Here is a 15248-nt window from a genome sequence, read left to right as displayed (position 1 = left end):
CATGAATAATATTTTCAGTTCTACAACATATAAAAGAAACTTGCAACATACCACAACTTAGTTCGAACATCATGTACCTGTCGAGTAGAGGGTACAAAGTCTGCACTGTCACCATCACAAAACCAACCCTCTTCGAATTGTGAGTATAGAGTTTTCAACCAACCACACAAAACCACAACGACTGCACTCATTGGAGGCATGGAAACCCCCAAAAGGAGAAAACGACCAGTCCTTTTCTTCCTTTCTGGAAAACTCTCTAAATATCAATGAAAATTCTGCAAAACCCTAGAGAGGAATGCACAGAACAGAGAGAAAAGGAGACAACTGATCTGAACTGATTATCGTGGCTCTAATACCATGATAAAACTTAGATTAGATGTTCGTATATGTTCATGTCAGAAGAAAGAGAAGGAAAAGAGAGAGAGAGAAGGAGAAGGAGAGAGTGTAGAAAAAGAAGGAGAAAAGTCACAGCCGAACAAGAGAAAAAAATCTCAAAACCTCTAGTCAGCCCTTCTTTTATTTATACTCTTCTAAGATATATAAGGATTACCATTGTGCCCCCACTTAAGTGAGGGCCACATCAGCAGAGAATACATATATAACTAAACATAAAAAGACTGTACTACCCTTGTACAGCCGACTCTAACATTAACCCACACCAAAAATTAATTATATGCATATATGTATCACTTATTAAACAATGCTATATATATATAAACCTAGATTGGGATAATATCAGGCAGGGCTCGGGCGGAGGTAGCCTGGGTTCAGGCTACCTAAGAGTTAGGCCTAAACCCAGCCTCAAAAATAAAAAAGCGTGAGCTTTTAGGCCCGAGGACCAAAAATGTAAACCCAACGCATATAAAATTGTGGGTTGGGACAGTTTGGGCGTGGGATGGTCCCACCCACTTAGGCTGGGTTAGCCCAAACCTACATTTAAAAAAATCGGATTGGTTAAGGTTGATGTTCAGGTTGAGGTTACGTCTAACTTTTGCTAACCTGACTTAGGTTGACGATTTGATGAGCTAGACTAGCAGAAGATCAAATAATGAAATATTGTCAGTTTCTAACGTAAATCTGAAACCATTGACAATTCAGCTGTGGTGTTTTTAGGGTAGAACAATCTCCGTGAATTTTTATGAATTTTCATTGACTAGTACAAGGCGTCAAGTATTGGAGATCCAGATTTTCAAAGGGTTGTATAAAAAACACAAGAGACAAGAAAAAGCAACTTAACGATGGGGGATGCACAAAGATAGTGTATAAGAACTCTAGAAGGGACATCAAGGTTGGGTTGGACTCTTTACTTCAAGAGAGAGCGCATGTTGATAAAACTTAAGGAGTGCAAATCAAAAGAATACAAATTATCGTTTACTTTATTTTGGGTTTTACTTTCTCCAGCTTCATGTCTTATTTTATTTCGGTCATATTGCAACCAATAAAAAATTTTTATACTTTTTTTTTATTTTTTTCTGCAACCAGTTCAGGGAGCCAGTTTATGTCTCCTCCACCCCCAGAACCGGTTAGCAAGGTGGTGTATCGGACGTTTCGATACTTGTTTTTTACTTTTTTTTTTATTTTTGTTTTTTCAAAACTGGTTCAGGGGAGACGGTCTAGAACCCCTCCATCCCCTGAACCGGTCAAACCCCTAATACACCCACTGTAAAGGCATATCGAAAGGGTCCCGGAATGATACGTATCGGCCAATACGTAATGATACTTTGAACCTTACCGGTCAAACCCCAAATATACCCACTGAAAGGGCATATCGATCCCAGAACGATACTGTCGATACTTTGAACCCTGGTTGATCTCATTCTCTTATTCAGTACATTGATACATACATGAAGCATAGGAGGAAAATTAATTCTTGTTGATCGTATTCTCAAACGTGAAGGGATGGAACGGAGCTTTGCAGGCCTTGACACTTGGTTTGCCAATCCGAACTATGGGATATTAACCAATTTGTTAACAACTTAGAATGTTGACTCTGAACATGGAAAGGGAAGATTGTTCACACTTCTCAATCACTCACGTCTTGTAAGAATAAAGAAATCTATCATCGACGACATGCAAAAAAGGTAAATTCAGTATCAAACTTATTTCCGCTATGGCCTATGGGGAAAGGAAGGACGAGTACTACCTTCCGGAAACCAAACTACAAACTCATGGGGATAGCCAGTCATTCAGCACTTGACCAAACCCGTTCAAAATACAAGTTCAAGTTACATGTGCCAATAACAAGTTACTTGAACAGAAAGATGCCGGGAAGGAGAAAGACGGCTGGAAGAACTTCAATGGAAATTCTACATGAACCGGACATAATTACCAGATTATCAACCACTTCTCCGACTCAATAAAATAACGATTACCAGGCATAGACAAGTAAATAACTGGCATGGAACTGTTGGAGACATATCACAACATTTCTTGAGACCGTCTCACAATACGGCTTACTTTCTTCTTGAATTCATCCCTCCTCTCTCTCCACTCTTTCTGCAATTTGGACAGAGAAACCAACAATATTAGGACCTGAAAACTGAGAGACCAATGATGTTTTAATGTTAACAGCAAAATTAATCATTATATCTGGGGGGAATGCTAGTAAACACTGAAATGTGCACAATTTCACACTACGGACGTTGCACCTGATCTAACTTGAATTTTAAATTTACTTTCAACACCGAATAACCTAGGCTCAGTTTGGAAAGAATACAAATACAAATATATGCATTGCACATATATACAAAATAACACAATACAATTTTTTGCACTCAAACATATTTGTATTTGCACTCCTTCCAAACTGTGCTTTAAAAATACAATTGTACTGTACATATTTATCTTTGTACTCCTTTCAAGTTCCAAACTAGAAGGTTTTGCACTCTATATAAATATAAATATGTTTTGCACTCTATATTTGGAAAGAGTACAAATATAAATATGTACAGTGCAAATATATGAAAAATAATACAAAATATCAAGTTTTGCACTCTACATATTTGTATTTGTACTCCTTCCAAATTGAACCGAAGGTACAAATACAAATGCATACATTGCAAATACATACCAAATAATACAAAATACAAGATTTTATGCTCTGCATATTTATATTTGTGCTCCTTCCAAACTGACCCTAAGGCTGTGTTTGGTTGCACTGGTGCGAAATCATGGTAGCGCATATGATTTTGGTGCAATCTATGATTTAATTTTATTTCAAAATTTACCTTATGTTGTTTGTTTGCAGTACAAATGAAGTAAATAAGATCTGAAGCAGAATAAAGCAAAACTCAAAACAAAATTAAATCAGAATTTGCATTCTTTTAATTTGCCCTTCCATGCATTTGTACTATTACAAATAAAATTGCACTGCAACAAAACAAAGCCTGAAGGCTCAGTTTGGAAGAAGTACGGGTGCAAAATCTTGTATTTTGTATTATTTTGTATATATTTGCACTGTACATATTTGTATTCATACTCTTACCAAACTTGAGCCTAAAGTTTGGAAAGAGTACAAATACAAAAATATACAAAATACAAGGTTTTGTGCTCTACATGTTTGTATGTGTACTCCTTCCAAACAGAGCCTAAAGTTCAATTACATATTGCACTTCCACATCATTGTCATTTTCTAAATATTCTATCACGCTACAATCAGGAAAGAATAGCTTATAGATTTATCTTTCCATCTGAATTATTTTACTTTAAAATAATAGGTCACTAAATAAGGCTATATAGTACAGAAAGGTAACAAATGAACAGTTACAAACACCATTTAAAAGCTGACGCAAAAGGCAAACCATTTCTCCTTCAAGGTGACAGTTTTGACCCAAAGATGGAGACGAATGGCCCATTGCAAGAAGGTGATCAAGTCAGTTAAACAATCTCTCTCTCTCTCTCTCTCTGAATTTCAAAATTCAAATTAATAAAAAACAAAATATACAACCGAACCATGACCTGTTGAACCATGTAACAGTTCAATAGTATGCGTTGATGATTCTTAGACCAAGTACACAGGTTTGCAGTTTAGGGGGTGTTCAATACTATGATAGAAGCACATTCCATTCGATTCTAGAACACACCATGCAAAAAAGCTTTCTTTAAAGCCCATAGCATGTTCTGAAACGGGCTGTGATTGGTTTTGGAATGCAAAATAGTGTGGATTTTGGAACATAACAAAATCTAGTGTTCCAAAACACACCACGCCTTGGACAATCAATGAACATTGATTTCGTATACTTTGGCAACATTTATATTTCAAATCCCGATGCTTTGAAACACACCGCACCACCACTGTACATGTGGTGAGTTCCAAAGCCTACCATTTCAAACACAACAGTGAAGCCTAGTAGCCAAGAACACACCATACCTTTCGTCACACCCCCTAAACAAATTTGTGGGTGATCCGAACCACCCTTCTTTCCAAGCAATGAATTGAATGGTCTAACCATGGAGAGGCCAGCAACAACTTGAAAACACTAGTGATAAAGATGAATTATAACATTTCACTTACTGCTGCTTCAATATTTGCAGGAGATTCATCATTCGGGCTTGACAACATGGAAATGATACTCAAGACTATGCTTTCAACCTGCACCATCAAATAAATAAATTCATTTCATGTAATAGTAACACTAAAAATGGTGCAATTATGGATCATCATTGTAAACAAACACCTCTAATTCATTTCCCAGATAAAAATTATAACATGACCAGGCTAAATATATGATCAAATAATTTATTATGATTAAAGAAAATGTAACAATGAGGCAAAGGAGCTCTATGTGAGATAAGTAAAATGCGTACAACCTGCACCGCAATAAGAATATTGACTATAGTTGTTAAAATTCCCTATTTCTTTCTTAACAAGGCAGTTAATACGTTGTTAGCTGAATTAACAAGTGCTACAAGGACTTTCCAATATCTTGAAGGAGACTCCTATGTAACAATATCTTCTTTCTGTAAATTATTTTATGTAATTAACATTTTTTCGCTGCAATAACATAATGAACATCTACTTTTACTTATGCACTTTTTTCTATAGAATTCTACTATGTACCAATGATAAACTAACAGGACTTCTAAGGTATAACATCAATTCAAAATACATGATGATGCCAATGAGGTATGATATCGGGAGAGCTTTGAAGAATCAAAAACCCCCCTGTAAATTTCGATGAATACCATCTGATTAGTTACCTCTTCTATGATGACAGTTTGATTGGTTATAAGTTTTCCGGTATCATAGTCAATCCCTAGTCTAAATGGTAAATACATTTTGATACATGTTACCGGGTCCATGCTTTTTTGTCTTTCCAAGTAAAATTCCCAGACCAGACAAGTGTCAGATTCTGATTCCCAATTTCTCATATCCATGTTAAAGCAGCACCATTTTTCCTAATAAACATAGTTAAATTGCAAGTTCACTTGTTGGTTAAATTATCAAAAAACATAAATGTCAACAAGGAAAGGAAAAAAAGGAAACACATAAATCCCTTGTCATAATTAAATCCACGAGGAAAGTATAACTCATAAAATAACTTGAGAGATAATACTTAATTTACCTAATATTGTTAAATCTATAAGTTCATTTTGAATTTGACTTCCGATATTTGCAAGATGCTTAGAAAACTTACAACAAATCCCACATTTCACTAAAAAGAAATCAAGGGAAGAAGGAAAATCATCAATGGCATCATAATAGTATGCCTATAAAGTTTGTTGGTCAAACTAATAGACTATAGGGGTTCAACTAATATACCAGAAAGACATGATGTCTAAAAATTTTGTGACCAATCAACCGGTATCATAAATGTGCTAACCAAACAGGTGGAATTTATCAGAATTCATGGGTGGGTTTTGATCGGTGTTTTAAAAGCACAAGGAGCAATTTGCGCGCAAGGTGCAAGGCGCAAGGTGAGGCACACCCCTTTTTGAAGCAAGGCACAAAATACAAAAAATGGCAAAAAAATAAAAAAAAAAGATAAAATTTTAAAAAATGCCAAAAATTCAAAATATTATTTATAATATAATAAGGGCAATTTACAAAGACCCCCCTTGTAGTATGGGGTCAGTGACAAAGTCCCCCCTAAAATTTTTTGCGACAAAGACCCTCCTGAACTTTAGCCGTTAGACAAAGGCCCCTTACTGTCAGTTAATTTTGAAAAAAATTTCATCCGACTGTTTAAAGTTTTTTAAATGTCCAAACTACCCTTTTTATAATATTCATTGTCTTCTCGATTGAACCTCAAAACTAACCTCAAGCACTCTCACACTGCCCCAAACCCGACCATCGCCAGCCAATAGTGGCAAGAGCTGTGCCATTCCGGGCCTCTCAGTTCACTCCCAGAGAACATAACAGTCTTCGGCAATCCCATTCCGTCAGAAACCTGTACGACCCATCTGGTGTTCTTTGGGAGTGAACTGAGAGGCCCTGATATGGCTGGATTGGTGGTGGGCCATGACTGGGTCTGGGTGTCCGTATGGCCAGAGAGAACCCAAGCATCTCTAGCATGAAAACAGAAGATCTACTATTGGAGGAGAATACTCCCCAAGAAACAGAAGACCATTGTCGTAGCCTTGGTCTTCAGGTTGCTTCGGGTGTGTGTAGTGAGCTTGAGAATGTCAAGAAGGCAGTAGTATTGGATGCAGATAATATAACAGGAACAGTGACCAAACTCGGACATATGCTGATCAAGACCAAGGAGTTCTTGAACACAAATGAAGAGTTCAGAAGAGGACAATGGATTTCACCGCACACTCAAGAGTTTTGTAGAGCACACAGAGAAGGACATCACACACTTGCTGGAGGAAGAAAAAAGGATTAAGACATTGGTGAAAAGCACTACTAATTACTTTCATGGGCATGCGGGCAAGGATGAAGGCTTACGCTTGTTTGTGATTGTCCAGGATTTCCTGATTATATTGGAGAAGGTGTATAAAGAGGTGAAAGAATCACCAAAAATGCCAACAAAGACACCATCAAATAAGGAGGCTGGCAAATGTGCAATCTTCTTCTGATTCCGGTCAACCGCCTGCTCCACCAGAACCACCACCTAAGCGGCCTTCAACATCAAGACGGAAGGATAATTCCAGTTCTGATGAAGAAACTTAATTTCGTTAGTTTTATTTTTTAATTGGCAGGAGGAGTGGTGTGTATTTGCATTTCTTTTGCTTATTAGAAAGCATATTGACTACCTTTTTTTACACATAGAAGACTCAGACTGTATTTTGTAAGAATTTCAAGACTTGCTCAAATCATCAAGTATATATTCTAGGTGATCATCATCTTTAGGAAGCATACATGTTTGGCGACACGGATGACAGTGGATCTAGGCCCCAATAACTTGTCTGTTTCTTTGGTAGGTACTCTTCTGTTTTATGCCGAGATACGGAAGTCACTGTTTCCGGAACTTTGTAGAGTGCTCAGGCTACAGAGGAAGACCAGCAATCAAAACAAACAAAATCACTCTGGAGGACCAGATAACCATTCTAGGTTAAATAGGTTTTAAGAGAAAAAGGGTAAGAAAAAGAAAACAGAAAAAGTTTAGTGGAGTATTTTGGTAATTTAACATTTTCCATTTAACGGCCAAGGGGGTCTTTGTCTAACAGCTAAAGTTCAGGGGGGTTTTGTTGCAAAAAAAAAAAGTACAGGGGGGACTTTGTCACTGACCCCATAGTACAAGGGGGGTCTTTGTAATTTACCCTATAAATAAAAATATAAACTTTAATTTCAAAATAAATATTTAAAAAAATATCAAAAATTAAAATACATAAACATAACATGTAAAGCATATTCAAATGAAAATATAAAAATAAAATCAAACATATAAAACATTTTCAAGCATGTAAAGCCCACAATTTCTTTTTTCTTTCCTTGATGTAAAACATCTTGCATTCTTGATTCTACAAGCCGCCTTTGTACCAAGCGCCACGAAGCAAGCCCAAATAAATCCATATTAGGGTCTTAAATTCTTAATCCTTACACTATGAGAACCCCCTATTTACTAGTGTTGTTCATTCATTCATCTTAGTAAAATATCTTCTTAAAAGACAATTAACATTATAAAATCATTTATTTTTGTGCAAGGATTAAGAATTTAAGACCCTAACATGGATTTGTTTGGACTTGCCTCAAGCGCCTCAAGCACACCTTTTAAATCATTGGTTTTGATTGGTCAAAACTCTTCTGGTAGCATGTTTTTCTGGCATCATAGATTTTCCCCAACTATAGAAAGTGAGCTGGAAATAAAAGATTGTCTATATAGTCTTATTGGAATTTATTGTAGGGTATTTTTCATATTTATTCCTTTTTCTTTTTTATTATGATGTTCTGATAGGTCGACCCAACCATATCAATTTCCTTCTAATCCTAGTGATTTTCAATAGACAATCTGAGTTCCATAACATTATCTCTATAACCCTGGCTCAAGGAGAAAAATATCTTCTAAATATCTTCTACTGAATAAACTATATCCATAAAATCCATCCTCTATAGCTAGAAAGCCAAGTTTTCAATACGAGGCAAAATGTTATGGGAGTTTCTACCAAAACGGGTATATAAATTCAAAACAGAAGTGCAGAATGAATGTGATACCTAGGAATGATGACTTTTGGAGCGCCACTGAAACAGTCTCATGTATGACTAGATCCATACATACAGATCACAGAGATAACAGAAAACAGAGAACCCTTAACTCGTGGAAAATGGTCCTTAGAATAATGGTTATTAGTTACCTATTAACCCCTTCACAGCCCAGTATATCTGCAAACTCACTAGCTTCCAGATGAACTGATGCTATGATGCAGGGACAGAAGCATTGAAAAAACCATGAAGAAGAAATCAAGATTCTTCTTATTCTTGAACTGATGGAAATTTTGTAATTATTGAGTCATTCGAATTTTAGTACTTTTTTTGAGTCTTCATATTTATTCTTTAGTTTATTAGTGCCTTCTAAACAGGATTAGTCATTTTAAGGGGTCAATTTAGTTTATAGTCATTAGAGAATATTTGAAATATTGAAAAATTGAAAATGCAGTTAAGTAAATTTCTCTTAGTCATATTTTCCTGGGTATAAACTTGTCTATTTTGCTTGATTTTGGTGTCATTAGACAAGTAAATAAGTTATCTATCCAAAAAGACTAAAATCTTGCAAATCCAACATGCCTTGAGAGAACTATGGTCACTTTGCAAGTCCAAAAAGACTAAATTCTTCAAATTTTTTTCCTTTTGGTTTCTTTGCAGTGGGATAAGTGCAGTGTTGGTAGAGTTATTTTATAAGTTGAGAATCCCTATGAGTGTCCTTGTGGGTTGCCTATTCATTTGCCTATCGGCCTCCCAATTGAAATTAGTGTTATGTAGTTGTTGAAGTGTCTAGGTGATTGTAGGCAATAGTGGAGTACATAGGTGTTGCCTGGGTGACAGGAATTTTATAAATAACAAATTAAATTTTATGTCAGTTCCTTAGTTTTACATAACAATCAGCATGTATATTAATTGAAAAATAGCAATTGTCTTTATTAAGAACATTAAGTTTCTTCTTGAAACATAGCAAATCACAATATGTAAAAAAATAATAGTATTTTAAATATGTTACTTTCAATACTTTCAGAAAGAAAGTTAATATAATTATATTTAATAGAACAATTTTACATCAACTTAGCAATTAAAGAATGACATGATTTTACATAATAAAAATTTAAGATAGTAAGTGGATCTGCTGTTTTAACATCAAAGTGGGACTAGAAAAATCAAAGAAAAATAGAATGCTTAAAAAGAAACCTGTACATCGGTTTGTGTCCTATTCTCAGTTGTCCGGGATAAGTTGGGACCTGGGACTTACAGAGCTTGAACTGGCAACTTTGCTCTTGCAAGTCTTTGATTCTGTTTTTCTGGATTTTTCTAAACCTGATGGTCGTATTTGGACTCAACACCCTAGGGGTTTGTTTTCCTGTGCTTTTCTTCTCTTGCTTGTTCAGGCCCCATTTCATTCCCCTTCTCTGTTAAAAGAATTCTGGTCCAAACCTCTCCCTCCCATGGTTGGGGCTTTCTGTTGGGAAGTCTTTCTTCGAAAAATAAACACGTTAGACACCTTGCAAAAAAGAAGACCTATCTTGTGCCTTTCCCCAAACTGGTGTATCCTTTGCAAAGACTGTGGTGGAAGCTTTTACCACCTCCTAATTTCTAGCCCTTTTGTTGTAGGCCTCTGGGAAAAGGTTTTTGATCTTTTTGGTCATAGGTGGGTTGTGCCTCTGCAGATTGGAAACCTCTTTGACTCCACGACATTCAGTTGGCCAAAGAAGAGAGGTAAAGTCATGTGGAGATGCATTAGAGCTGGCTGTGATATGGACGGTGTGGGAGGAGAGAAATGGTAGTCTTCAGTGACAGAGAAAGGAGTATTGAGGCAGTTTGGGAGTGTATTTTTAATAGAGCTATACATTGGGTTAAAGCCCCAAATTTGTTCTCAGATTTCTCTGTTGATGACTTGTGGAGAAAATGGGGAGCTGTTGCTAGAAGTTCTACTGCAAGGAACAGACCAGTGGTAGCTTGGGAACCTCCTGATGAAGGCTTTATTAAGTTGAACTTTGATGGCAGCAGCCTAAGGAACCCAGGTCCAGCTGGTGTAGGAGGGGTTTTTAGGAATAATGAAGGACAAATTGTTGCTGTATTCTCAGGCCCAGTTGGAATAGGGGACTCAGTTTTTGCAGAATTCCAAGCAGTCTTGCAAGGAGTACAGATTGCGAGACAGATAAATTTTGATAATAGACTGCTCATTGAATGTGACTCTAAATTGATAATAGGGTGGCTGAAGGAACCAGAAAAAGTGAGTTGGAAGTACAATGAATCTATGAAAAAGTTCAAATGGCTAGTTAGAGACATGACAGTTCTTGTGAAATGGGAAAGGCGGTCTGCAAATGGAATGGCTGATCATTTTGCGAAGATGGGGGTGTTTAAGTCTGAACTGTTCTTGGCTCAGTTGTAATTTGGGCCTTTGTATGGGGTCACACCATGCATCCCTATTGGATAGTTTGTCTTCTAAATCTTGATGTACTCCTTCTTTTTTAATAAAACCTATCATTTATCAAAAAAAAAATCAAAGAAAAATAGAAGCCTTTTTTATCTTTCCCTTATTTCTTTCTTCTATTCTCAAAACCTATGGATCTTTGAAATTTCAATAGTAAAACTTTATAACAAAGCATAACTGGTACATATATACATGTATAGCATCTAATAGGATGCATTTATACATACTAATAAGATGCAGCTATGGTAATGGTATTAAAAAAGCACCTGCCTTGTGGTTTTTGTTGTATAGGCAGGTGTCTAGTCACCTAGGCAATGACTTGAAGGTAGATCCATGCCCTTATGATTAGTCTATGAAAAGAGCCATTGTACTTGAATAATGGTTTGTTTTTAAGTTAAATTCAGGTACTATCGTACTAGTGTGATCTTCTCTTTCTCTTTTTATTGTATAATTCTGAATCTCGTAATTCCGGTCATTAGTTTTTCTCTTCTTGTCACCATGTTCACCATCTGAAGAAGCAATTCAGATAGGTTCCAAGGATTTTGCTTCTTTTATTTGGTGCCTTAGGACCCAAGGGACCTCACTGTCTGAGCTTGCATTAAATCAGTCTTGTTGATCAAAAATATCTATTGGTGGATGGGTTGGACAGATGGTGCAGGGGGAATATCATTTATGGTACCAGGTTAAGTAAATCAACGAGGAAATAGAAGAAAACGATGCACTTTTTCCAAGTCCATATGCACATCTTAGTGACATCAGGAAATATAGCTATTTACCAAAACAAAAGCTGATAAATGCATTAGGTTTACATGATAAATCCATACCGTGTGGACAGGTGACCAACGTTCACTGGCAAGCTCATATCCATTGGGGTCTTCCCCAGGAGCATGAAGGATTGAAATACAAACACGCCCATCAGGATAAACTATGGTTCACAAAGGGAAAAAAAATCACTTTTTAAGTAGAATTAATGTAAATGAGCAGAAGTCCACCTAAAAGATAAAAACTAACCATTTGGATGCCACATCTCAGAAACAAACCTCACTGTTGGAGGACTGTTCGGGTAATTAGATGGAAAACTCATAATGGCATTGAAATAACCTCCATCACTGCAATAAGATGATGTGTAAATTTTCAAAAATATCATTGCTGAATAAAAACAGCACATAATTGCATGTCCACTAATTGCAAAACGTCACAGCCAGTTATCAATATATTGTGATTATGCCATAAACTGAACCCCAAGGGTTCCTATACAATTTCACCATAAAATCCTTCTCTAAAACATGTTAATTATTGTTTGAACTTTGAATTTTAAGGTTCAATTCATGAATCTCAAGAAATGTGATTTGAAACAAATAATCAAGTAACCTTATAGTTTATGATAATATTCATAGACCAATTTGATTCAACATTTTTTGTCTACTTGCGAATTGCGATATGATTATAATTCTCGGAACATTTGGGTCATGTTTGAAATACAATTCCTTGGTAGCCCCTTCCCTCAAAGATAATGAGAAGCAAGCAGAGAGGTATGTGTGTAGGAGAAGGTAGCAAGAGGTAAGAAAGGTACCGTGCCTTTAGAGTAGCATAAAATTCTAGAAAAGCAACATAAAGCAGGAAAGAAACAGTCCCTCCACAAAAAATAAATAAATAAATAAATAAAATAAAAACACAAAAATTTAGTGAGCAAAGCCCAGGTATCTCATAAACACGAGAATGCAATTCATTCATTCACACGTTAATAGCAAGACTCGAACAATTCTCACCAAATAACAAAACTAAACCAAACACCTTCAAGGCTAAAGCAAATCAAATATGAACATCCTTTTAGTTAAGATTTGAAAACTGAATATACAAAAGAAGCAAACCTGAAAACCGAAGAACCATAGAAAAACGAAAGATAAGCTCAATAAAGGAAGGAAATTTTAGTAACCCTACACGTGTAGGAAATTTAAGAACTTTGTCATCCAGAAATGAGCATGAACCCTAGATCAGGCTAAAAGCTGAGAAACCTACATCAGAGCATAAGAGCAGCTGGAATTATAAAGAAACCGGTTAAATCAACCGGCGTAGGACAGGTCCCGTATATCTCAAGCCCCTTCATCCACCAATCAAAGCAAACAAGAAGAGAAGAGTAATCACCAACCACCGGAAACAAACAACCGAGAAATGAATCAAGCATGCAAAAGGAGGAGAAAAGTAACTCATTCTTTAAACTAATAGATACAAGGTTGCTTACTAAAGGGTATCAGGAGGCCCGATAATTGTAACGCTCCATTCGAATATATTACTGTCATCTACCAAACCGGCAGAGAAGCCATCGACCGGATTTTTACAAAGATCTGCACGGACAAAAAAGGAAAAAAATATTCGCATGTCTCGGATGAAAACAAAACCCTAGAAAATGATTGAAGAATCTTCATAGAAATAGAAACCATAAATGTAAGAATTCGATCCAAACCTTTCAACTGTTTGTGAAGCAAAAGGCTTGCTTGAGTCGCTGCAGCCATCAGTGATGAAGGATAGAGGATAGATATGGAACTAGAACGAGAGAGAGAGAGAGAGAGAGAGAGAGAGAGACTGCTCTGACTTGAAAGCGTTTTGGAGGGGGGATCGAATGCTGTGCGAGCGAAGAGGAGGAACATAGACCGCCGTATTGCTTTTATAAGCCGACACACTTCTATTTATAGAGAGAGAAGAGTAGAGAAAACAACTTGCTCTGTTTACGCCTGCTTTTGTGTAATTTCAAGATTTACGAAACGAAACAGACGACATGGTGAGGGGAGAGAGAGAGAGAGAGAGAGGGAGAGAAGAGGAATTCCAATCGCTTTGATCCGAATCTGGAATTCTGGATTTGATCCAAAGGTCTCCACTGTGCCTACGCGTCTGATGCCGAGTGTTGTACGTCTACCACCACCACCACCACTTTTCTTTTCCTTATTTTATTATATTCTTCCCAATTTGCCCCTGGAAGGCGCAACCTTACATACACACGTTCTTGATTGCGGGAAGACGAGATGTTTTAAACAGGTAGACCCGAATTCGCAACCTTACATACACACGTTCAGATCACAGTACGTTTTCCTCTTGTGATCTGAAAATGCATATAAAATGGGTTGAGTAGAGTATGGATAACCAAACAGACCCAGACCATTCCGCATTAGAGTGTGGAATGGATCCTGATTCATTGGAGGTTCTCGGTTCTCCTGATCCGAACCGTTTGAATGCCCTTCTTCCCAAAATTGGCCTCTCATTCAACAAAAGATGAAGAAGATGGGCCACCCAGAGATCCTCGAGGACGCATCTGACTCGAATCGGAACAATTATTCCTACTTGTTTTCAAATCTATCGTATTTCTTTACCTACTTGACAAGATGGGCCACCCGGTTTTCTATTTTGGGGCTTGAACTGATGGCTGGCTTTAATCGTATGAGAGAGAGAGTATTCGTCATCAGGCTTGACTGACTCCCTTAAAAAGAGGGGAAATGGGGAATCACTCTCTTTTTCTTTTTCTTTAATGGTGTGGAAGGAAAGGACCTGTATGGTATATTATTTTCTTAGTTGGAGCCATTGTCTCTCCGAACCGCCCAATATTTTTTGCTTATTTGGTCAGAATACCAGTCCAATAACTTGGTCTACCTAAGAAGGAGAATACTCTTTAGGTCAAAATGATGATCCTAAACATCGATTTCTTAAATATATTTCTTTCTTGTCCTTTTTTATTTTTTTTAATTTTCTTTTTGGTGCTATTTTGGCAACCGCACATCCCTTTCTTATAAACATAGTAGTCTCCACAAACTACAGAGATATCATTATTTATAAATTCATAAGAATTATTATATAGAAACAATTTTGTCATTAAAGTTTTTCATTGATTCTTTTCTTGTTACCAGTTTCGAAAATAAATCAATATCTGGTGGTTTGGAAATAATTTGTTTTTTCAAAACAAAACAAAAAAAATATATATATGTTTATGATTGTATGTATTTTTGTTTTCAAAACTGAAACAAAAAAAAAAAACATTTCTTGAGTTTACGGTTCCAAATTTTGTTTTTATCCTGTTATTTAATATTGTGTCTCATAAATTATATAATTTCTACGTTATAAAATTTGTTCTTGTTTTAAAAACCACTAGTTCAATGATTCAAAAAAACATGTATTATTTTTTTTCTTAAACAAAATCAAATTGTTTCTGCCGTTCGAAAACGAAAACAAAGTTTA

General features: G+C 36.3%; 1 protein-coding gene across 5 annotated transcripts; it reads right to left on the bottom strand.

The window, feature by feature from the left end:
* Positions 1 to 2079: 2079 nt before the first annotated feature.
* LOC104594577 (ubiquitin-conjugating enzyme E2 7) lies at positions 2080 to 13763 on the bottom strand. 5 transcript variants are annotated; one of them, XR_016082603.1, is made up of 7 exons: positions 13489 to 13756; positions 13267 to 13369; positions 12036 to 12133; positions 11849 to 11949; positions 7198 to 7430; positions 6890 to 7097; positions 4514 to 4591 (listed from the first exon to the last, which is right to left on the bottom strand). XR_016082603.1 is itself a non-coding variant. In XM_010254920.3 (6 exons), the coding sequence occupies exons 1-6, from the start codon at positions 13670 to 13672 to the stop codon at positions 2419 to 2421; spliced, it is 642 nt and encodes a 213-aa protein (XP_010253222.1). In that variant the 5' UTR covers positions 13673 to 13763; the 3' UTR covers positions 2080 to 2418. The 5 variants fall into 5 exon arrangements, 2 of the variants coding, with proteins under 2 accessions (XP_010253222.1, XP_019052824.1); XR_016082604.1 differs by having other exon boundaries at positions 7304 to 7430; XM_010254920.3 differs by lacking the exons at positions 6890 to 7097; positions 7198 to 7430 and adding an exon at positions 2080 to 2496 and having other exon boundaries at positions 13489 to 13763.
* Between the last annotated feature and the right edge of the window lie 1485 nt (positions 13764 to 15248).

The sequence above is a fragment of the Nelumbo nucifera genome, chromosome 2, assembly GCF_055504915.1.
Source record: "Nelumbo nucifera cultivar China Antique chromosome 2, China Antique-T2T, whole genome shotgun sequence".
Lineage (NCBI taxonomy): Eukaryota > Viridiplantae > Streptophyta > Magnoliopsida > Proteales > Nelumbonaceae > Nelumbo > Nelumbo nucifera.
This window is presented reverse-complemented; position numbering and strand designations above follow the sequence as displayed.